The 22,969-nt window shown below is 47.0% G+C and overlaps 1 protein-coding gene across 3 annotated transcripts in view; it reads right to left on the bottom strand.

Annotated features, from left to right (window-relative positions):
• Positions 1–22,969, bottom strand: part of slc39a10 (solute carrier family 39 member 10) — a 32,961-nt gene that overhangs the window by 6,674 nt on the left and 3,318 nt on the right. For 2 of the 3 annotated variants that reach the window (XM_086219691.1, XM_086219692.1), the window contains exons 2-7: positions 11,985–13,412; positions 11,477–11,654; positions 2,142–2,317; positions 705–869; positions 510–618; positions 134–436 (exon numbers count right to left, since the gene is read on the bottom strand). In XM_086219691.1, coding sequence (XP_086075817.1) covers positions 134–436; positions 510–618; positions 705–869; positions 2,142–2,317; positions 11,477–11,654; positions 11,985–13,391 — 2,338 coding nt within the window. In that variant the 5' untranslated portion in view covers positions 13,392–13,412. Of the gene's footprint in view, positions 1–133; positions 437–509; positions 619–704; positions 870–2,141; positions 2,318–11,476; positions 11,655–11,984; positions 13,413–19,907; positions 19,927–22,969 lie in introns of those variants that run through there. The other variant, XM_086219693.1, reaches the window with a different exon arrangement.

Raw genomic sequence — 22,969 nt, 5'->3', positions numbered from 1 at the left:
AAAGCTAAACACCTCCAGGACCACCAGAGGGCGGTGTGGCGATTTCCACTACAGGACCTTGTTCTAGTCACACACGGTTACAGGAACTGACCAGAGGTCTCCAGCTGGCGCTGGTTCCAGTGGGAGCTCTCACCTATAGCCAGCCCGTCACTGAAGTTGTGCATGCCGTCGCCCATGATGACCATCCAGGCGATGCTGGCGATACCAGCGTCCTTCATCTCCTGGTCGGAGTGGCAGTTCCCTCCGTGCGAGTGCCCGTGTCCGTGGCTGTGCTGCTTGACCTTTTGGCCGTTCACCTTGGTGGGTGACTGGTGACCCCGGTGGGGGTTCGGAGGCTTCAGTGGCGTCTTAGTGGTGGGGGATTCGGGCGTCTGAAACTCTGAGAGCTGCGTGTCGTTGTGGTCGTTGTCACAGGAGACGGCCGTGCTGTCGGGATCTGGAGGGAAGAGAGGACACGTTACAGAGACGAGTCCCACTGGCTACCTGACTCGCGACTCGGCGCTGCTCACCTTCGTTGAGTGGCTTCAGGTGCAGCCACTCTGCATCTGAGCGCCGATTTAACGTGTGATCTGACAACTTCCTGCCGATCTTTCCCTCCTCGCTGGCTTTCTTCATGCCCTGAAACACAGTTTGTGCTTTACAAATTCTGCATGTGAAGCGCGTTAGCAGTTTTGATCACCCGGCCCCGATCCGGCGCGGCCTACCCTTTGATCCTTGTAGTGCTTGAACATGCCGATACAGTGTTCGATGATGAAGAGGAGATAAATGCCGGCCAGCGCCGTCAGGCCCTTCCACACTCCATCAAAATCTGCGGCCAGATCAATGTCATGCTTCGTCCCGACCTCGCTGTGGTCGTGCTGCCCCTGAGACTGCGGACAGGAGGAGGAGCAGAGCTGAGTGACTGGTGGGTGTTGGAGCATCAGACGCGGGTCAGCAGGACGGTCCAGTTTAAAGTTTAGAACACCCACACTTCTGCAGTCCAGCTCTTCTCTCCCCACTGGCAGTCGATGCTGACCTTTACACCACTTCAAGTAACTCACTGGAGCTCAGCTGCAGAAACGATGGCACTCTAAAACTTTCCAACAGTCATGTGGGTTTTTGTTTTTTTTCATTTAGAGTCTCAGAGTGAAAAAGCCTCTTGAGAGGTGAGAGAGGAATATTGGAGCCGAGGCGGTCGTTGTTGTGCGACTGACTGCAAACAGGGAGACAAATTTGTTCACCCCTCATAAAAATAACAGGTGAATTATCACAACACTTCATTTCCTTCCAAAATGAAACCAGCGGACAGAAATAAAGCCATCGTGTTGTTGGGGCACCTCCAGAACGGACTCAGAGTTTGGTGTAGTACCGTGTTACACCACTAGCTGGCGCCTGAGAGCTGCGGGTGTTGTGCCGCTAGCCGTTCTCTTGTCCGTCATGTTGACAGACAGGCTGGTAAACACTGATTACCCGGCGCTCCAATTTTCATTTTTAATGATAATGAAACGCGGCCTATTTACTTTTCAATCAGAGTCAAATGGGCCAGCAGTTTGTATGTTGATTGATGATGACCTTCGTAGCTGTAAAATATGAGGAACACCACAAAGTATTGCTCAACTTTCAGACATCGATTTTTCAGCTCTAAACTTTACTCTTCAGTTTGTCTATCAGGGTGTGAAGCGGTGCAGGTAGGCTAACGCTCCCACCGGGAAAAAAGTTAATCCCATCAAATCCGTGGTTTGATGACGTCTGATGGGACGGAGGAGCTCCAGGCCTGCACGTGAGCAGACACACCTGCACCGCCACTCCCTCTCAACCCGCAGCACTGCATTCTCGCACCCCGCGGGACGCCGAGCACCACCCGCAGGCGCAGGCTCACAACTTCCATTGAGGGACCAGACTTCTCCAACACTCGGTGAGGCGCCGGCCACGGCTGTAATGAGCAACGTCATGGTTTATCCAGGTGCAACTTGGAGACTCAACTCTTCCAGAGGCCAGGAAGGTCGTTTAAAACCTGTCATAAATCATTTTGTCATAAGCCTCCGTTGTTCTGGACTCGTTATTAGAGATGTGAAACCAAAAGAGTTCGGCCGGTAGAAGCGCTCATCCAGCTAAGGAGTTCCGGAGAACGTTTCTGACTGAAGCCGTGTTGCGGTACTCACATGAGGCAGCAGGTGAAGGAGAGCGTCGCCACTGAGCGTGCCCACAGCCAAGGCCACCAGGAAGGTGAGCAGGAACTTGAAGCAGGACTGGTTGAGGATGGGGACCAGGACCACCCCCAGCAGAGACAGCAGGCTGATGATGGTGATGGACACGAAGCCCCACACCCAGATCCACACTGCAGGAGGACAGCACGGGTTAGCAGGAGCGCGTCACCGGCTCAAAGCTGGCGTCTACAAATACACTCTTCAGCTGCATAGATTTTTTTTTTTTGTTTAAACTTTTGTCAGACTTTGTGCGTTTGATTCCAGCCAGCCAGCCGAACATTTTAGAAATAACGACTACACAAACAGCCGCATCATTACCATCACTTTTCAGCTGGTGGAGGCTGTTTTTCCAATCCTTCAAAGTTTTTTTTATCTTTCCCCTCTCCATACGTCCTTGTGATGACATAAAGCCTAAAGCTAGAAACCTGAAGTGACATTTTCAGCAGAATTCTGTGTGTGTGTGTGTGTGTGTGTGTGTGTGTGTGTGTGTGTGTGTGTGTGTGTTGTGGGCTGACACGAAGCCGAGCAGAGAAAGGCACACTATCATTTAAACTGTCAGCTCACCTGTCAGCCTGTCGTGTGCCTCCAAACAGCACGAGGCCAACAGAGAAAAAGTTTAGGACTCTTTGGTCACAGAGGACAAAATGTTTAATGTACTATGAAATTCAATGTCACAGCAAAGCTGGTGAGTGTTTGCTAAACCGATGCCAGGCTCTCCGCAGCTGTGGGACGTTTATTGACTGAAACACACACGCGTGTAATTCTCACAGCCAAGTGACTTCAGCGAGGACTTTCAGGACGACGTCTGAGTGTATAGAAGAGCTGCGAGGAAGTTTTACCGCCCTCCTACTTTGGGGTGTAAAAATCCTCCCGGTGCATAACCATCATTGTCACAGTGACCCTTACGGCAGCGTCAACAGAAGCTTTTTGTTTCGCCTTGGATGAATATTTTAGTGGGTGTGTAAAGCTTCTAAAAGGCTGAGATCTGAAGGTGCTACCGGGACCTCAGATTGAAGACCACTTAGACTGAAGTTAAGACCGACTTCACACCAGTAAAGAGGCAGGAGGTGACATCAACAGGTGGGCTGGATGAGTAAATCTGACCGCATACCTAGAGAACATTGTGCTGATTCGCCTCCAGACAAACGAAAGAGTGAAGTGCCAGAACGAACTGGTGAGCAAAAACTGTTCCGTGTGTTTTTGTACAGAAATAAAACCCCAACTCGCCTGTTCTTCGTTTTAACGGCGGTCACTCAACGCTTCTCTTTAATGAATTAAAAAGTCTGCGGACGCTGCAGGGTTACTCTTTCGAGTAAATAAAAAATATAAAACGGCCATTAACGTGCAGGGTTTAGAAAATAAAACGTGCTTCGTCTGGGATCAACTGCTGGTCCCGTAGCCACTGATGTTAGAAGACATATTGAAAAGGCGTGAATTATTCACACGAGTGTGCTTCAATTTCATGGCGCGCGGGGTTTATACGGCGCCGTTGCTCATCTGTAGCCGTGACGTTTCACTGCAGCAGCGACGGCCATTTTCATCATAGCCCCGTTGTTTCTGTCCATCACGGCTGACGCTAACGGAGGCACGAGGACGTTCTCAGACGGCAGACTAGACCGATCCCAGAGGACAGTCATTCTGGAACAATCAAACCCTCATCATCTACTCTGCTGTTCGGCTAAGATCCAATGATTTCATCACGCGGAAATTTAGGAGCCGTTTTAGATCGTCCATGTTTAAATTCATGAAAAATGCGTGCTCTCTTTGTCACGGACAAAGTGCTGGCGCACAGACACGACCTTTGAGTAAAGCAAACAACAACAACAACAACAACAACCCAAAGCTGTCATGGAGCCAGATGGAAAAATGACTAAAAACAGTCAAGTCACACTGGCATCCACTGGCGCTCTCCTCGTCTAATCGGCCCCAGGTGGTGAAGCTTGTAAAGAGATGATGTGAAACATGTCTTATGCCTGACAAAGTGGGCTTTGGAGAGAGAATCAAGCTGTCACTGTCCCATTAACCAGATGTAGGATTAAGAAGCATTACAAAAACCATCTCTCCCCTGGCGGAAGTCTGCACTCACAAAACAGGAGGCGAGAGCTCCTATTTGGCAGGGAACATTTTCATAGAAGAGGCCATGATTGTTAATTACAGAGCCACTTGTCATTAGCTTCCAGACAGCCTGCTGCTGACGTTCATCATGGTTCACGTGCGCACCGAAGCCACGACACCAACCAGGGGCTCAGTGATGATGGCGCTGTGCAGCGGCGTTCACGGGCGCCGGTGGGCAGGTTAGCTACCGATCTGTTACATCATCACTGCTTTCTCAGCTCAACGTCCTGCTCTTGAGAACGTGTGTTTGTGTGTACGCGAGATGATCTTTTACACCTGAATGGGCCTGTAGCTGATATTCATATTGACATTACTGACATTTTGCACCTTCTGGAAACACAAGTAAACATCGCGAGTGCGGCCATACATCGTTACTGCAACAACCGTGACCCTCAACGCTGACCACAAAAGCCCCCGCGTCGGCTGTTGTGACTCCTGTGATGACGCTGGCCCAGCGTGGTCGCGACTCACCCTGATTTACCATCCGTCTGAGGCCATGAACTCATCAGACATAAAGCATCAGGAGAGAGGTGAGGTCGGCTGGATTTCCACCACCAGCGGAGCCGCCCTCTCCTGGTCATGGGAGAGAATGCAGGTTTGAGGCACCTCTGCATTCGCTCCACTCATCAGTGCCCCAGATTACAGCCTGGGAGCCCAGAACCAAACTCAGCATTGTGCTTCTTCAAAGGGGCTCTTTGAACTTTTTGAATACATATTTCAAGGTATAATATTTTCTAATTCAACACTGCCGCCAGCCGTTAGAGACTCTGCTGTCTCTGGCAGCCGCGGTGAGCTGACTTGGTGGTAAAAGTTTAGCTAAACTGAACATTGACCAGGAGTCTGCTGACCCCTTGGATTTTTTTTACTCTCTGAGATTCACATCACGACGATGAGGAAGTTGTTATTCATCTCTGAAGTTCAAGTTGGAAGAACAAAGTCGAGGAAACCCCAGAGACTAATTGGAATCGAATATTACTTTGTCATCGTGCATGTTGCAGTTTAGCCTGTAATGTCCCAGTTGGCAGCTGGGAACCTCTAAACCAGTTCCGTGGATACTGGTGAACGCAACACAAAGATGTGGATCGGGTTGGATCAACCGAAAGTTGTGGGATTGTCAACGTGCACACAACCCCGATATTTATCACACAGTTTCCTCAGCAGGTGGTGATCATCAAAGCCAACCGGCTGATTATATTTGCCAGATTCACACGTATTTGTATTTACTCTCTGTTTGTTGACAGCGAAACACATTGGCGATGATACTTGATGGTCTGGAGATGTTGCTGGTGCCAGCGTGGATCCGGGCTCTGACTCCACACCGCATCCACAAACATTAAAACAACCTGTGTTTTGTTGGAGTTTGAGAGGTGAGGCTGGCGCTGGATTTGCTGATTCACTAAGCCGCCTCCCCCAGGAATCAACATGTAAATAATTCACAGTCCAGCGCGAGCGCGTCTAGGAGCTGGCAGTTGCAGTCTTGTTGCATCGACTGGCTTTTTGGTGAGTTTTTTTTTTTCCCTTCTTCTTCTCCCTCACACGCATTGTTCACAGGAGACAAACGCCTACAGTTGAGCAATCTTCAGTGGTTGCTGCTGGATTGATCGGCGCTCCGGCAGCTGCTCAGCCGCCACTATGTGTTTGCAAAGTCAGCAAATTGCTTCATTTGGGTGCTTCGGCTTACTGGTCTCATCTGGTTTCAAACCAAAATAGCTGGTTTCAGTATTTCCAATACATGGATTTATTTATGGCCGTCCGCCACAATATCTTCATTGACCACCACATATTGATTCTTCTCCTCCCTGCAGTTTCAAATGGATAAAATCTTGTTTCATTCAGGAACTCCAGACATCGACTCACTCAGCATCGCCTCTCTCGCAAACACATTGACAACACACACACACACAGGCGCACACACCCCCTCTGAATAGCTCATTTAAAAGTGAAGCACATAAAAACCAGGCACGTGCGTTTTATACGAGCACTCCAGCCATTTCTGCTCTACGTGCGCTAATGCAGTCCACTAAAGCCGTAAAGCCGGCGTTTATGGACTTGAGCCTCATCATTTGGAAGGACAAACTGGACATTTGTCATCATTGTTGAAAATATCTTTAACAGCCCTCACTTTCTTTCTTGTTTTATGATCGCCACCGTTTCCGAGCGCGCCTCGTATGGGCGCCGCAGTGGCGTGGAACACCGTGCAGCCCTGAGAGGCAAATGAGCCTCACAGTGCACTGCTGCAGGTCCCTCACACGCAGCGCTCATCTCCCACTACCTCACCATCACCTCGCTATTGTGCTGGTGCACATGTGGATGTTTACAGAGGAAGGAGGTGGAGGTGGAGGAACAGAGGAAAGAAGGGGACCCACTGGTCTGTGTCTTCTCTCCAATTATGCGTCTCCTGTGAGCCACGGCTCAGAAAAATGGCCCAGGGTGTCACTTATGCTCCCCTAATTGGCACAGAACACAAAGAGAAGGGAGTGGAGACCAGAGAGAAAACAACTGCAAATTTCCTTGCTCCCCGTGGATGCCGGCAGGAGGCAAATGGGAGGTAGCTCCATGGTGTGTGGCGGTGACTATGGTTGGGGTCGTGGTGCACCATTGCTGAGTCTAGTGCCTCTGGTATCTCACTAATGAGGAGCGGTTCCTGCCATTTTGTCTTTCATGCCGATTTCCTCGTTGTCGTTATCATTTTTATGACTATTTTCAGCAGTGTCCCGCAGCTGCCTCAGGCACGTGTGAGTCAGGTGCCTCCAGAGGAGAGGTTGCGCTAAATAATTAAAAGCTGCTTGGTGAGGGAATTCCTCCAAATTCTCATGGTTGAACCGATGAGCTCGCTCAGGGTAACACACCCTCTTCAGAGAAAAGCTGTGAGACAGCAACAACCGGCTCTGCAGTAAATGATAAAATGCTGCAGGTCATTTAAAACTGCCCTTCCTCCCTCCAATTAAAGCCAAGTCTGGTTGAGACAGGCGGTTTATAACCCTGTTGTCTATTGTTGATTATGATCCCTCCCCATTTTCTTGCCTATCTTGCATAAATGAAAACTAAAATCCAATAAAACTGCAGGCAAACTGCACATCACAAGGACAAATGTAATTCAGCGGTGTAAATGCATCCTGATAACGGCCATAATTATACAGGTTCACTCTATGTGGCAAATGGCTTTGTGCAGCATTATCTAGTTCCAGAGGTTAAAATGCTGGAGCCACATGAATACGTACACACTCAGGCTGTCCAAGTGTTCCTGTTTTAAATAAAGAAAACGGTTTTAACTGAATGTACTTGAAATCTCTTCTAGTGACATTTGTATCCACATAAAAAAGGTCTACGTCACCACCAGGGGTTGACGACTCGGGTTTTTGATGATCAAAATGTCAACGGCATTTATCCACGTGTTGGTTGGTTTGGGGGAGGGAAAAAAAAGAAAGAAAAGAAAAGAAAGAAAAGCCAAAGACTCATTAAAGAAACTCAAAACCCAAAAATCAATAAGGTCCGAGATTATTGATCCCGCAGTGGGTCAAAAAAAAAAACCCGCAACGTGAGAGCAAAGATGACGCGAGTAATGAATATGTACAGGGAGTCCAGGGTATTCATCTAAGACTCTGTGTGTGTGTGTGTGTGTGTGTGTGTGTGTGTGTGTGTGTGTGTGTGTGTTAGTAAAAGCAGGAGAGGGGTGACACGGAGTGACGTTGGCTCAGTTACCAGCATAAACAGAAGAGCTTGATTTCCAGTAAGAATTTTTCAGAGTAAAACTCCCAAAGCTGGCTCTGACAAAGCCCTTACTACTGCTTTTATTTTGAAGGCAGAAATGAAAGCAGGACACAGCTCCAGGATCATTCATCACAAGACAGGCAAAGAAAAGATTTCCAGTTTACGACTTTTATGAGAAGAGAGCGGGTCAAAGGTCAGCTGATCTGCTGACTCAGCATCCCTTGCGACGACGCATCGAAACATAAACAAACCGAGCGAGATTTCATGTTTATTGATGAAAGAGACGCAGCGTGACAGCTGTCGTGCAGAGGCCCGCGCCTGCAGCTAAGTTTGCTTCTACGTTTGGATCCAGAATATTCGTCTCCAGTCCCATCAATCACGCCGCGTGTTTCAGACGGATCCTGAGCATAAGGCTCCAGAGTTCCTGTCTTCTCCACGGTTACTCATTAACTTAAGACGCTACTTTAACAGTTTGTATTCTACAACACTTGAAACATTATTGCCTCTCAGGGCCAGGCTCAACACTGACCACCAGTATTCACATCTGACCTTACGGCCTCTTGTCTTTTCTGCTTTGGGTTCTTTTACGTGAAAATGGTTCCACTCACTCTTCCACTGAGGACGGGTCTTTTCTGCCATTCTGAGCCCTTGAGGGGATGACGGGAGCCCACGCTCGCTACCGTGACAGCTGAAACTCTTTAATAAGACGCATAGAAGGGTAGACACTGTCTGACCCCACATAAATTACCAGCGCTGCAGTGAGTAAATGATCCTCGTTCAAAGCATCAATAACAGGGTAGAAGAGATGCTGCTGCCCATTCAGTCAAACAAGCTTCTAAGCGTGTGAAGGCCAAAAAATCTCCCAATTCCTCGGTCGCCTGCGAAGCCTCGACTCAAAGCGTTCACGCAAGCCTGTGGGACCGAGCCGGGCCGACTGCTGCTGCTTCCACATTTTATAAATTTACTGTCTGAACTCTCAAGGCCATTAGCTACGGAGGGACTGAGAGAATAAATGCGCTACATCTTGCTGGTTCCAAAACTCAAAAAAGGGGTCTATTCATCACTCGGTTGAAAGAGTAGCAACAACCGCAGAGATTGAATGCATAAAGAGATCTTTTTCTTCTTGTCCTGGCCCTCTGACCTGGGCCCCACTTTTCATCTTTAGCCAGTCACACCAGGACTAAAGCTGAGATTCAACGAGAATAACTTTAAATGTACTTTATCTAAAATGTCATAAAATACATTTCAGGGGGTCAGAAATATGGGCCTCTGATACATGAATCTGCCCAAAGCTGCATGAGGGATTCCTGCGTTCCACATGGATGCAAAACTAGATTTGCACGCGTGAACAGCAATTTTTTAACTTCTACAAGAAAACTGAATCTGCGTTGGATTGGGCGTATCCACCCTCACAGGTACGAGCACCACGAGTGACAGCATTTTCAGGAGATGTTTTTCCTTCTTAATGTACAAAACAACTTAAAGTGATCCTAAAACCTCGACACAAACCCAACTGTGGGCTTGGGGAACCGGAGCGCCCCTGCTACCAGAGCCAACTTCAGGTCCCGTTTCTTTCACAGCGGTCACAGTTGAAGAGTGATAACAGTTGGCACCCACACATGCACAACATGACACACATTTCCCCACCATAAACATAAACCGACCTGAGATAATTCTGCGGCGGTGCAGGTTAGAGTGTTCAGCAAAACCAAAGGGCAGAGGCACCGACAAAGACAAAAAAAGAAGCAAACAACAACACCATCAATAGAAGGACGAGTTTCATCAATGAAACTGGGGACTGCATAACCGGAGCCGGCTGTGCTCTGTTTAGACGTCCAAGAAGAGTGAGACTATTTTAACCTCGGCCGATGTTCAAACCGCGCTCTGGTGAGCCGCTCAGGCCGTCAGAGGCGATGAATAACGCCGCACACGCGGGGAGAGATCCAGCAAACCACGGTGAGAGCACTCAGGGTACGAGGGTCAGATTCCCTGGATAACTTCCATTGTTATCACTAGAAAATACACCTTGATAAGTGAACGTTCTACGATGTGGGTCAACACCCCGCGGTAATAAATCCTGATAGTGTCAAATTATAAAACCAAAGGTTTATGGTGATTTGCCCACGCCTTCCTGCGAAGGAAAGTAGTTGTTTTCTGTGCCGACAACACCGGATAAAGGCTTTGCTTCATAGTTGACTTTCCATTCACACTGGACGGAATTCTTATCGCTGCGCCGGCCACTGAAGCACGAGTTTAACTCTTGATTATTTCAATGTGATGATTCAATTCAGTAGTCAGGGTCTGGGATACATGAGGCGAAGTCGCTGTTTGACGAGTGCTTTATTACCAGGTGCTGAGTACAACAGTATTGGAGGGGGGCTGTGTTTGCTTTTGTATCCAAATGTGATTGGGAACCGACGGTTTTAAAAGGTGGCGCTATCTTAGCCAAACACTGCAGCTGTTTGGTCAGACAATCGCTGATGAGATCAGACGACGTCCCCAGAATCAAAACTTTGCTGTTGGATAAGCTCCCCCCCCCCCCCCCCCAAAAGAAACTAACCCATTATAGTTTCATTTTAAATGTTTAAAGTCGTGATTTTCACTCCAAGGGTCTAAAGTTGCAAAGCAGAGAAAGAAATTCATGTGTGAGCTCGGGCCGCTGTGCTGCTGCTGCCGGGAGCTGGAAGATCAGCGTGATTTTAACTTAACTTAAAACTTTTTTTTTTAGTTTAGTAACTTTTCACATCGCAGTCCTCAAACATGTAGCATAAATTATGACGGTAACCTTGGACTTCCTTCCATACGACGATTTCTATCAACAAGCTGTGAAATGTGCGTTCCTTAAAAATGTCAAGGAAGTTTGAAACATTCTATATTTTCTGTCTTAGATGGAAGAAAAAAAAAAGCAGCACATTCTTACATTCAGGAGTCTGGAACCAAAGAATTCTTCACGTTTTTTTACTCATAAAAGGACTGAAACAATCAATTGCTAATTTAAAGAAGTAAACATCTTTCCACTTATGAATTGTTGCAGCTCCAAATAAGAGAACCCACAACTTCACCAGGACCGGCTGTGCCATAATCGATCTTGACTGCCGGGGTGTTTTATTTTGAAACTCAACTAGATTGTTTGCCGTTTTTTTTTTTTTTTTTTTAAACGTCTGACTTCCTGACCTTCTCCACCTACACTGTGCAGCTCGAACCAGGAGGAGAGAGACGACACGGAGATGTTTCGAAAAGACATTCAGGTGGACTCGCCAACTTGTCCTGAGTGGGCGCAGTCAGCCCCGGGACGGCTTGGGTGGAGCTGCGAGGCTGTTTTGTTTGTCTGCTCGCTCTAACTGGGTTGTGTAAACCCACTGTGAGCTCAGAGGTACTCGGATGGGGCTTTTACCATGACTGCTTGTTGCTTTCGAGTCTTATTCGTGAAAATGGACCGGATCAATGAGATACTCTGTTCTTACCGGAACTGACGGGCTTCAGGGCTTCCTGCTCCACATCCATCTGGTGGTAATGGCGGATGCAGACGCGGCTGTCTATCTGGTACAGCAGGGCAGGGCACAGATAGGTGAAGTGGCTGGGAGAGATGAGCGATTCGGGACTCAGGCCATAATAACTGAGGAGCTGAGTCAGGTTCAGACACTGGGAGGAGACAGAAAGTACAGCATGAGGCTATGATCCCACTCCCCCTACGAAGACTTGTCCCCATTAACACAGACTGTTACAGCCTCTCAAAAATCCAAACTACCCACCAGGGCTCTTCTTCACAAAGGAGGCAAGAACCTGAAATGATTGACGCGACAGTGCAGGACTGTAGCAGCATCGCCTGGCATTGACGTCGGTTAAACACAACTGTAAACAAGCACTTACGTTGTAGCCCACTGAATTGTTACGGTTTCAGCTGTAAAACAGGACAAATCGTTCTGAGCATCTCTTCAGACACAACCTGATTCAATTCGTCAAAAGTCCCACCTCCTCGTGCTGATGAGACACGCCCCCTGCATGTCCAGCCAGGGAATGACCTGGCAGCGTGGGGGTTGCAGCCCCGCCAGGTGCTTCTCTTTTGTCCTTATGGTTGTGACCGTGATCACGACTGTGTCCATGCTCATCAGACACAGACGGCTGAGGTGAGGCGGTTTTGTTTTGCCCTCGCTGTCCTCTGACCCTCCCTGGTTTCCTCGGCTTCTTGGTGCGGCTTTCTGTGGGAGCGGGAGAGGACCGCAGCTCCCGAAGGACTTGGGACGGCTCCAGCTGGGCAGACGGCAGCTGCTCCTGGCTGATGGGAGGAATGTCTGTGCTGGGCTGCGTTTGATCGACATGATTGGAATCATGGTCGTGGTCACCGTGATCATGGTGGACATGGTCGTGGTCACCGTGGTCATGGTCAATATGGTCGTGATCATGGTGGACATGGTCATGGTCGATATGGTCGTGGTCACCGTGGTCATGGTCAATATGGTCGTGGTCACCGTGATCATGTTCGATATGGTCGTGGTCACCGTGGTCATGGTCGTGGTCACCGTGGTCATGGTCGATATGGTCGTGGTCACCGTGGTCATGGTCGTGGTCACCGTGGTCATGGTCGATATGGTCGTGGTCACCGTGGTCACTATGAGGTTTAGAAGGCAGCTCCTTGTGGTCAAAAGGCACCTCAAATTTGTGCTCTTTGTCATGTTCATGATCGTGATGCAAATGGTCATGCGTGTCCTGCACATGACCACCAGAATGTTTTTGGCCACTATCCTCTGCCTCGGCGTGGTCATGATTATGGTCAGCGTCATGCCCGTGACTGTGGTTATGAAGGTGATCGTGGTGGTGTTTATGGTCTACAGGTGCTGGGCTGACAGGCGAGGTCTGGCTGCACTGTGTGGGACCTCGTTCAGTTTGAGGATGGTTGGAGCTGGGCTTACTGTGAGGATGACCATGCCCGTGGCCATGGCCGTGACTGTCACTGGTGTGTGAATGTGTGTGAAGCCCCTCCTGCACATCCAATATATCGAGGTGGGCTACATGGTCGTGACCCAGATCCTCATGATCCACGCCAACCACTTTGACTTCACCGAGACCCAAGCTAAGAAGCAGACTCTGAAACCCCTGGAAATCCAGACGGTCCTTCTGGCCATATCGCCTGAACAGCTGCTGGATGTAGAAGTGCTGCTCCTCCTCGAGCGCCTCCCCTTCCAGCCTCTTGGACTCTGGGGTAGGGGTGACTCTTTTCACATATGGAGCCTCAGATATCTGCAGGTCACTGTGTGTGTGGTTAGCATGGTGATGGCCGCTGTGCTGGTGGTGCCCTTCTCCGTGGCAGTGGTTGGACTGATGGAAGAGGAAGGTGAGCACACACAGGAAACAGAACTTGGTGTGCACGTGGACTCGCATTGTCCCCTAACTTCTCGTCCCCTGCAAAAAACAACAACAAAGTAATCATGAATCACAAAGTCATGATCAAATGTGGAGAAATTTGCTTACGCTCTTGACACCAATCATTGCTGGCAAACGATGACTGGTGTTCAACTAATCAGACGCGGGTAGATTTTCCATTTGGCGCGTAGGTCTCGCAGGATGCACCAACTAGCAAGTAAATGTCTGAACCAGAACAGCAGTGGAACAAATGTCTGTCACATCACGCCTCAACAAAAGCAGGAGTGATTGTGGATGCACGCCATGGTTGCTGTCTGATTTACTCCACTGCTGAAATTCATTACATGTGTAAAGGTTTTCTTCTTGCACAACAATTCTTTTAATCATCACATAGCAAAACACAAATATAGATTGCAGCGTTCATCCATCCATTTTCTATACCGCCGATCTGTGAAGGGTCGCGGGGCGCAACGTTCAAAATCTGTTTATAAAAAAAAAAATCCAATCAAAGTGCAGTTATTAGAGTTTGTTTCACTGTTCGATACATTTTATGAGTACAAAAACACAATCTGTTTGATAATCACCACGTCTGCATGAGACGAAACACAAAACTATTCACGAATTGAATTTATTTCTTTTGTGTTATGTTTTTGTGGCCCACATCAAAGTTTTGTCTGTGGGCATCAGGAAGTCTGGACAACAATGAAGCCCGCTGGCAACTTGAAATTCAGTTATTAAATGAAAAGACGCACAGGTTTGAGTCCATAGCAGGATGCGGCACAGTCACAGTCTGCAGAGCTCTATTCTGCTCCGCGCCTCCTTATCCAGCCATGGCGGCAAAGGTCATTCAAATCTAACAATGAAAGATACCCAGAAATAATTGGGATAATAAGCCAGCAAACCACTATCTTACTGTTAGAATAACAGATCTCGTAAGTGAAACAGCCTTCTAAGTCCCAAAAACTGTCTTCTGAGAATTGTCTAAGCCCCCCCCCCCTCTAAAAAGCCTTAAGCAACACTATCATTCCAGTCAAATGATCCTCATAAGGTCTCCCGTGAAGCTGGGGGGGGATGTTTTGGGGGTGGGGGTGGAGGAGACTGAAGAGAGGTCATTTGAGTGATAATGCTAGATAATGGCAGGATGGCACAGAGCACAGACCAGACACACACAAACAGGCCTTTAGTCGCCTCCTTGTTAACAGAGTTTATACTGGATTTAAAGCAGGGACCTCACCAAGGAATAGAGTTCCGTTGTGCAGGCAACAGAACTTGGGTCGAGCTCAAGGCAAGTCACAGCAGAAGCCACGACGACAGAGCACATAATAGCCACATTAATTTCTTCCCCACAACAGGGAAGAATTTGTTTGACAAAAACTGGAGACGGTGTCTAATATCACTGAGATCATATCACACGTGAGCCTCGGTTTAAAATAGAGCGCATCGCTGGTAAAACCGTCAGTGGGCTGCTGCTGCTGCTGCTGCTGCTGCTGCTTGGTGAAGCCAGAAATACTTCAATGAAGATGTGCAACACTTCTGTCTTTATATCTGACAAAGCAGAACTTTTTCAATCCCTGCAAAAATATTTGTATCCATCCCATCAAGAACAAACCCCCTGTTTGTGCTTCTAAGCCTTGATCAGCGTGCAGACGACATCAACAGCTTATCTATTAATCTTATGGACTTCCTCCTTCTCTTTAACAGGATCGAGAGCCTGAGTAGCAGCAGTGGTTACCAGAGTTACAGTTTGTGAAGTGCCGGGGAAAAGTTAAGACGACAAAAAAATCGCAACGATCTGTAACTGAAACATTTTCAAGTCGGCACAGACAGAAGTTGACAAAATCCTAAGAGAACTAAAGTCCAGGTTGTAAACCACGTGGTCAAATTAAACACCCTCAAAGAGCCGTCGACAGTAGTAAACATTTCAAACGTGTGCGCAGCACAATCAATTATTCAGCTCCATTCTGACCTGAAACTACGTGAAGAAAATGCAAGTGAGGCTACTTACCACCGTGTGCCTCTGAATGAGTGGTGTGTGAGTGTGTGTGTGTGTGAGAAATCAAGTTTGGCTAAGAAGTGTATGATGCTGCTCTGGCTGGCGGCACCAGATATGAAGTGTGGTGAGAAAGCTACTTGAGGGCTGTTGACAAGACAGTGTTTATAAACATGAGAGCGGTGACCTATGAACCTCCCAGCCGATAGGATGGGGCGAAAGCAGGTCCTACTTTACAGCTCACACCCTCTCAGCAGCAGCAGAGCCGGCTGTCTCTTCATCATTGGGCTCACTGGCGTGGTGATTATTTTCCATGAATTGAGATTAAACAGTAGTGGCTTTAAGAACCCCAGGTTACCCACAAGCGTTTCCCTGAGTTGACATAATGTCTGTTTATGTACGGGTGAATAATCATGACACTGTAAATTACAATGATGTCGATGACTCTCAGGGACGGTTCCTCTGTTCTCATACGAACTTGTGAGGGGAACTGCTACCTACATGCATCTTCTTGTTTTCTTTTCTTTCTTTTTTTTTTAACTTGAACTAAAACAGAACTTTTCATGAGGTGCCCTAAATGGCCGAGCTTCCACCGACACAAACTCACCCCTACGCACACTTGAAAAAATGAAAAAATTAAAACAATGCATGTTAAACTCCTGAAGGAGACTCCAACACACCGCGGGATGAGGCTTCAGTCGTGAGCCAGACTTTCAGCTCTCTAGCATGTCAACAGGATTATAAATGGAATATTTTATAAGAAGCTCATGTTTATACCTCAGTCTTGAATGAGATGAGGAGATGGATTATTGCCATCAACGAAGACACACTCAGTCACATGGTGAATACAATCTGTAAACTTGATATTTAATAGTTAACCTTCACTACATTCATTCACTCTTCACTTTCAGAGTTCAACAAACTGTTGTGGGAAAGCTTGGCACCCAGGCTGACTCCGACTCCTCTTCTGAACAAATCAATTTACAAGACAAAAGTCAACATCAACGATCCAACCAACTGTCAAAACCGGCAAAAGTAAGCTCGCTAATTGTCTGGAGCTCATTAATTGGCTGGCCACTACTGAGAACGACTCCTGAGAACAACCCGTGGCTCAATCCCAGGACGGGATGTGAGGATTAGAATTAGCTTTTTTCAGCTGTTTTTGTTTTTTGTTTTTTTTGGCAGCATTGTCTTTATTTTAAGTAGTTGTTTTGGCTCAAAGTCTTGTTCTTACTGCTAGAAATTAAGAAGCCTGAGATTTGCAAGAAATACTTTTATAGCGGGGAAGTAGCATCATCGATTTTAAGGTTCTAAAGCTTTATGAATGTATTAGGGTACCAGCTCTTTTGCCTCTATATGGGGCTCCATGCTCAAAACCATACTTCCATGCCTTTCCAGGTCATCAACTACAACACAACTGTTATTTCTCTTGGGAAGGGGGGGGGGGGGGGCTTTTGGCCTTTAAGCTCCTTCATATGATTCTCACACGACCATGCACACTGGTCTCATCTCAGAACCAAGCCAGTGTCTGCAGGGAAGCAGGAAACAAAGAATGAAGCATTTAGTCAGTTCTGGTTTTCAGATGCGGCGTAACTGGCACACATGTAACGTTATACAAGACACAGGTTTATGAAATGAATCCCTTTCATCGTTCATCACCAGATCTTTCTTTCACAAAACACAGCAGCACCAACTCATCTCACACTCGGACTCCTGCACTGAAATGACTCCAGACATTTTCTAAAAAATAAAATAACCACCGCAACACTTTTTAAATGTTGTCTAATATTTTCTACAAGGTCTCATAACTTTTTAAAATAAAGTCGACAAACAGAGGATGGCCATTGGTCAATGGACAGTTACTCTTCGTCTATAATAATAAAAAAAACATACATAGATAACATAAAGTATTTGTACTACTTGTATAGTATTTGGACTTTGAAGTTGTACCTCCTGCAATTGAACAACAATTTAAAGAACTCCATAAACCCAGGGATATTTTGAAGTCATCTTCTCCTGTGGAACAAGATTAGAAAAGTACACATAAACAATGTTTTTTTTTCTAAACAGGCGTTGACGAGTGTTGGTGTGTTCTGGTCTCAGTCACGCAACTTAAGACATGAAAACACCTGCATCACACCAAGAGTCCTTCCTCCCAGAGTTCCAGCAGCCTTCTCTGGCATGTATGGCAGTCAAAGCACTTTGCGGTGCAGGGTCCAGCTCCCAGGGAGTCTGACCAACTCAGCTCTAAGCTCAGGGTTTTGCATTGCTGGCAAGAGGATGCTCAGAAATGTACCACAACTACAGAAATGGCCAACTGCAGTGAAAACAAAATGCTTTTGCCATGTCTGAAGATTAACAATTTAGTTTTCCAAGTGAAAATCTCACCATTTCATTTGCCAACATTTACCACAAATAATAAAACCACATAAGCATCGGTGGGCGAGGCAACCATGGAGATCATCCACTTTTAACGAGTTACCAACAATGTCCAGAAACTGACCCGTCACCAAATTAAAAGTTCTGGTTCCACGGAAATACCAGTGGTTAACGAGCAAACCAAAGGGCACACCGATCACGCTACATCCTGGTGAGACAGGTGATTCAGCGCTCATGGAACTGCATTTTAATCAGGCTTGAATGACCTCTTTGCTGCCCCTCCCCTCCACTTCAAGTTAGTATTATGAAGAGTAAAAACATCCTTTGTTCTTGAGGAGGAAAATACTGACATGCCAGCTCCCACATGGACAGAAGTCCATCACGTGTTCAGGTCTTAGAGGACAAGGATCTTCTGTTGGATCAGAAGATGCAGAACAGGGAGCGACCCCTGACTTGAGTGACCTGGTTCCACTGTTATCAGGTATGAGTGTCCGAAGCGCTGCCAGCTTACGCACTCAGGCAACACTGTTGCTGCTGCAGAGTGACAGCTTAAAGCTTGGCTCAACCGTCTTAAAGCTTGGCTCAACAGTCTTAAAGACCTGTTGGTAAATATACACCCTGCTGAAATAACAGTGCTTCCATCATAGCACACACAGCCACCTGCTACTGCTGCAAATCACCCGAAAAAAAACAACAAAACACAATAAGGCAGAAGGGTTTACCATGAGACAGTCATTTGGACATGTTATTACTAGCAATCCCCTGACCAAGAGTAGCTTTTGTGTGGGATCTGTCATAAGATGGGAGGTAGGTCACCTGCAAATCTCCTGCCTGGAGTACAGGGTGCAGCCACAGAAAAGATTTAGCAGACTCAGCGCAACCGAAGATGTGTTTCAACAGGAGTTGATCACGGCTGGGCCCGACCTGGGATATTCAGTGGCTGGACAGTCAGTGCTTCAGCTGATGCATGGATTGTGGAGGAATATGTAGCTTGTTTTTGCTTTTGTTATGAATTTCATTTTGAGACAAGAATGTGTCATGGCGCTAAACTATCTAGCCGGTCTCTGTGGGTCTCAGCTTTCTAATGCCTCACAGAGGACAGACGTGTGTTTCCAACACACTGGGAAATATTTTCAACTGTCTTGAGTATGCTGCAGGAGGAAAAAAAAACTGTTGAAATGAAAATATTCAGTAACGCTGCCCAAGTAATCAGCTTCCACGGCACCATACTGAGTTCTTTTCATTTACTAAATGGTGGCCGACAGGGAGTGGGGAGTTTTCAAGTTTGGATTAATAAATGTTGAACAGCTACATTTGCTGAAACAAATATAAACACCAGAAAGTTTCACGTTCAGGGAGGCGCTTGTCTAACTATCACTCACAGAGTATTCTCCAGACACACAGAGAGCGCTGAGTGGCTGGGAGGGGGAAACACTGAGTCCTGGAGCCAAAACGCTCACTGTTAGCAGGAAGCTCCATGGTTAAACGATGAATTACAACACCTTTGCATCGCATAATCCCCAATATTTAAGCACAGGGTTTGCAACCTGACAAAAACCCTGGATACAACCTGCATACATAAAAGGCCTGACTCCATTCATAAATCCCAGGTTAAGGGAGACTGCTGCAGGACAACCTTGTTTCCTGTCACAACACAATTTGAAGCATCTTGAATATTTAATTTTTTTTTTAAAGTCTATGAATAATGCTGATAAATAATGTTCTACTCAAAAATAAGTGTTCTTATTATTCAGGCCATAATCAAAATGTATAATAATGCCAATAACCTGCAGCCCTCCTTTAATAAATTAGGCTCTGGGCTACCATGTCACAAAAATGTCCAACCCTAACCTGAACTAACCTCAACTTCTCTTCATGTCTTGTGAAGTCCGAACCACTGTATAACAACAATGACCACAGGAGTTCAGGCTTGAAGAGTGAAGCCGATCATGTAGACAATATTACCCATTTAAGACGTTGGACGGGATCACAGGGATGTGATGCCTGACCCGACAGACCGCTGTGGCGAGACGCAGGTGCATAGCTGATGCCCTGTGGCCTGGAAGCATGACTGTCGTAGTGCGAAGGAGTTTAAGACGGCGAGGCAAAAACTAATAATCATAGGCAGGAAATAACACCTTCGGAAGACACAGAGTGGGTCTTACCTCTCGTCACAATTACGCCAAGGACGACACACGAATGTTCACGCCAGCAACGACATAAGAAGCAGGCTGACTGTTTTGAGGTCCAGTGACTTAACTATTTGTACAGGGAGGAGGGAGGGGCCGAGAGAGATGTGGATGTGGAGCAGTCTGGGATAAACCACATGATGAGCTGCTTACGATGCATGTGTGTGTAGCCATGGGTGTACTACTGCTGTGCCATTCTGTCCTTCAGAATTTTGCCTTGGCAGAAACCATCTGCTTGAATATGTAAAATGTATCAACAGGCCCCATCACAGCAGACGAGCAGCAGCTCGGCGGAGGACACCAGGCCCGCAGCCTAAATGCAGCTCAGATAGAACCACACAGGGTTCCACCACATTTTCCACCTAATATTTACACCTTCAGTTTATTTAAGTAAAGAATTAGAGAGATGTCTTCGCCTGAGAGGGGCTGGGGGGGAAATAATAAACAATGCATATTTAGAACAGGTTTTGGGGGGTTTTTCTTTCCCCAAAAGCTCAAAATCTGAAAAACTGACCAATGCATGGCAAAACTCAGGGTGATAGCTGACTTGCCCCCAGGCAGTCAGCCAAACCTCACTGTAAAGCCCTGCAGTGGGAACTCGTTATACTAGAAGTGCACTTCAGGCCTGATAACTAGATTGCCGGTGAAGTGATGGGCTACTGGCAGCTGTGGGTGGCCTTTTCACTAATAACCGCACGGCTACAGTAAATTCAACACGGTAGAAAGTGAAGGACTTCTGAGGTACAGATGTGAACTCAATACACGCCTGAACTTTACCAGAACGCATCAGGACTGCAGCAGCAACAGGAGGCTCTTCATCAACCAGTTTCGGGGCACTCGGAGAACGTATTCATCTGCAAAGGCAAACGTTCCGCCGCTGGCACTTTGGCTCCATTTCAAGGTCGGAGCGGTGACGAAGGGACCGCCACGCCCCCTAGTGCTTGTCACGGTGTGTGTGGCTGTTATGTGCAGTGAGAGGGAGGTGGCACCTGATCATATTTGGATTATAAATGAAGGAGCAGCAGACTAATGCTGCACTGTGGTGCGAATATCACTTCCCACGCCCACTAGGTGGTGCTAGAGAACACGCACTTCAAATGTGTCAATGGAATTTCACGGGATTATGCAAAACTAACAACAGTTTTCAGATCTATGGTGAAATGTCCAGATCAACCACCTGGCCACAGTAAATCACGTCTTCTCAGTAACTCTCACCACGATTTCTGAGTAAACTTGATATGGATCTGGTCCACATACCAAGAAGTACATCGGAGTGTAAAAAATTGATTCTTTCTTGGCCCATAAATCACCTCTCCACAAACTTTGTTGAAAATCTCCCTCATAGTTTATGCAGAACCCTGCTGACAAGCAGACAAACGCCGCTGAAACATAGCTGGTCTTCCAGCTTAAACATTTATTCTTATCACAAATTGACAGAATCGTCCGTCTCGTCTATCATGGTTGAAAAATGTCGATGTAAAAGGATGATTTAGAGAGTCACCCTCCCCAAAAAAAAATATTATAAACTCCACATGTAGAGAGGAACCCTTCTGCTTCCTGTCTGTATTAAAGCTGTAATATAAACAGTAGGAGTGTGGGAATGCTTTTACATGTAGCAGATTGTGGACAGCATGAGCACTAAAACAAACAGACCAGCCGGCTCCGTGTTTGTTCTGGAAACCTGCCGCTGTCAGCAAAAGCGACTTTCACAAAGGTGAGATTGCAGGCGAATACCTAAAATGAAAAAAATTTTAAAAAAATCCTCCGTGCTAATAAATGTTTGAGGTTTCAATTCAGTTCAAGACATCAAGACCTGAAACTCCGTTCCTCTCTCACTTTGGTATCAACGCCATGCATTCAGAAGAAAGAGGGGGAAAAAAAGATCCTACGATACCAATAAAGCACGTGAAGCAAAAACAGAACAAAAAAAACTGTTCATGGATATACTGGGAGAGTGTTTCAGGTTCTTATGAATCCTCCACCGGTCTAAGCACTGAAGCTCACTGCACATTCGGAGCCCTGGTTTACCCTCCCAGGACTCAGACGGCTCCCACCCTGATCTGATGACGTTGTAGCGATGATTGATACCAACGTAACTGACACAAGTTTCACACTTAGAGGCGTCTCAGTGGTACGCTTACGGCTAAAAATCAAGGAAACAGCATCGTTCATACGTCTAGCATTTTAGGGCCATGGGTACTGTGCTGCTGCTCTTTTCCAGCACGTGCTCAGAGGCCACTTCTACACACAGACTCCCCATCAGTACGATGAGACTGACTCCATCGCTACTTTCGCTTGTTGACACAGAACCAAGCATCGCTGCAGAGCCGAAAGAGATTCCGGTGCTAAATAGCATCCTAGCATTCCGCGACAGGCAGACGACAGCAGCGGCACTTTGGGCGCGCTGTTCCTTTTCACACAGCCGTGGATCTGCCGCGGCTTCTTCCTCTGCCAGCAGATCACAAGTGTGATGAGCTGTTCCTTCCATTCCGCCTCTGTGTACCTTTACACAGACGGCGATGCGTAACAGCAGTGTAATATCCCAACCTTGAAACCGTGTAAATTGGGCAAGTTAGTGTTTCCCAAACAGGGATTTATTTGTCAAAGCTCTCCACAATATCTAAATTGACCACCGCATACTGATTTTCTATTTCTCTACTTTTCTAAAAAGAGCTAAAACTCAATGGAGAGCAGCTCACAGCACACTGATTCCCTCGGCCACTCCTCGCCCCGCTCTCACTCTCACAAAGCCATTGACAACGGACCTGTCTTCCGATAGTATGCAAGTTTAATTAGTCTCAAAAGCTTTACTTGAGTGATGCAAGGTCACTCTGTTCAAATCGAAAACCATTCTGCACCAGGAGTATTTCTGCTCAGTACACGCAGCGCAGGCCTGGTGAAAGGAATGTGACGAGCATGAGCCAGAAGCTCCCGACTGCTCCGAGATTGCCGCCTCATCAGGATGACTTCTGAAAACACCCACCACTAACTGCACCTGCTGGGGTGTAAATCTTCAGACCTTTGCAGGGTAGTTATTA

The sequence above is a fragment of the Aulostomus chinensis genome, chromosome 12 (assembly GCF_037954235.1).
Source record: "Aulostomus chinensis isolate RoL2024-O1b breed Wild chromosome 12, RoL_Achi_v1.0, whole genome shotgun sequence".
In the NCBI taxonomy this organism is placed as follows: domain Eukaryota; kingdom Metazoa; phylum Chordata; class Actinopteri; order Syngnathiformes; family Aulostomidae; genus Aulostomus; species Aulostomus chinensis.
Note: the sequence above shows the minus strand (reverse complement) of the source record. Positions and strands in the feature narration are given on the sequence as shown.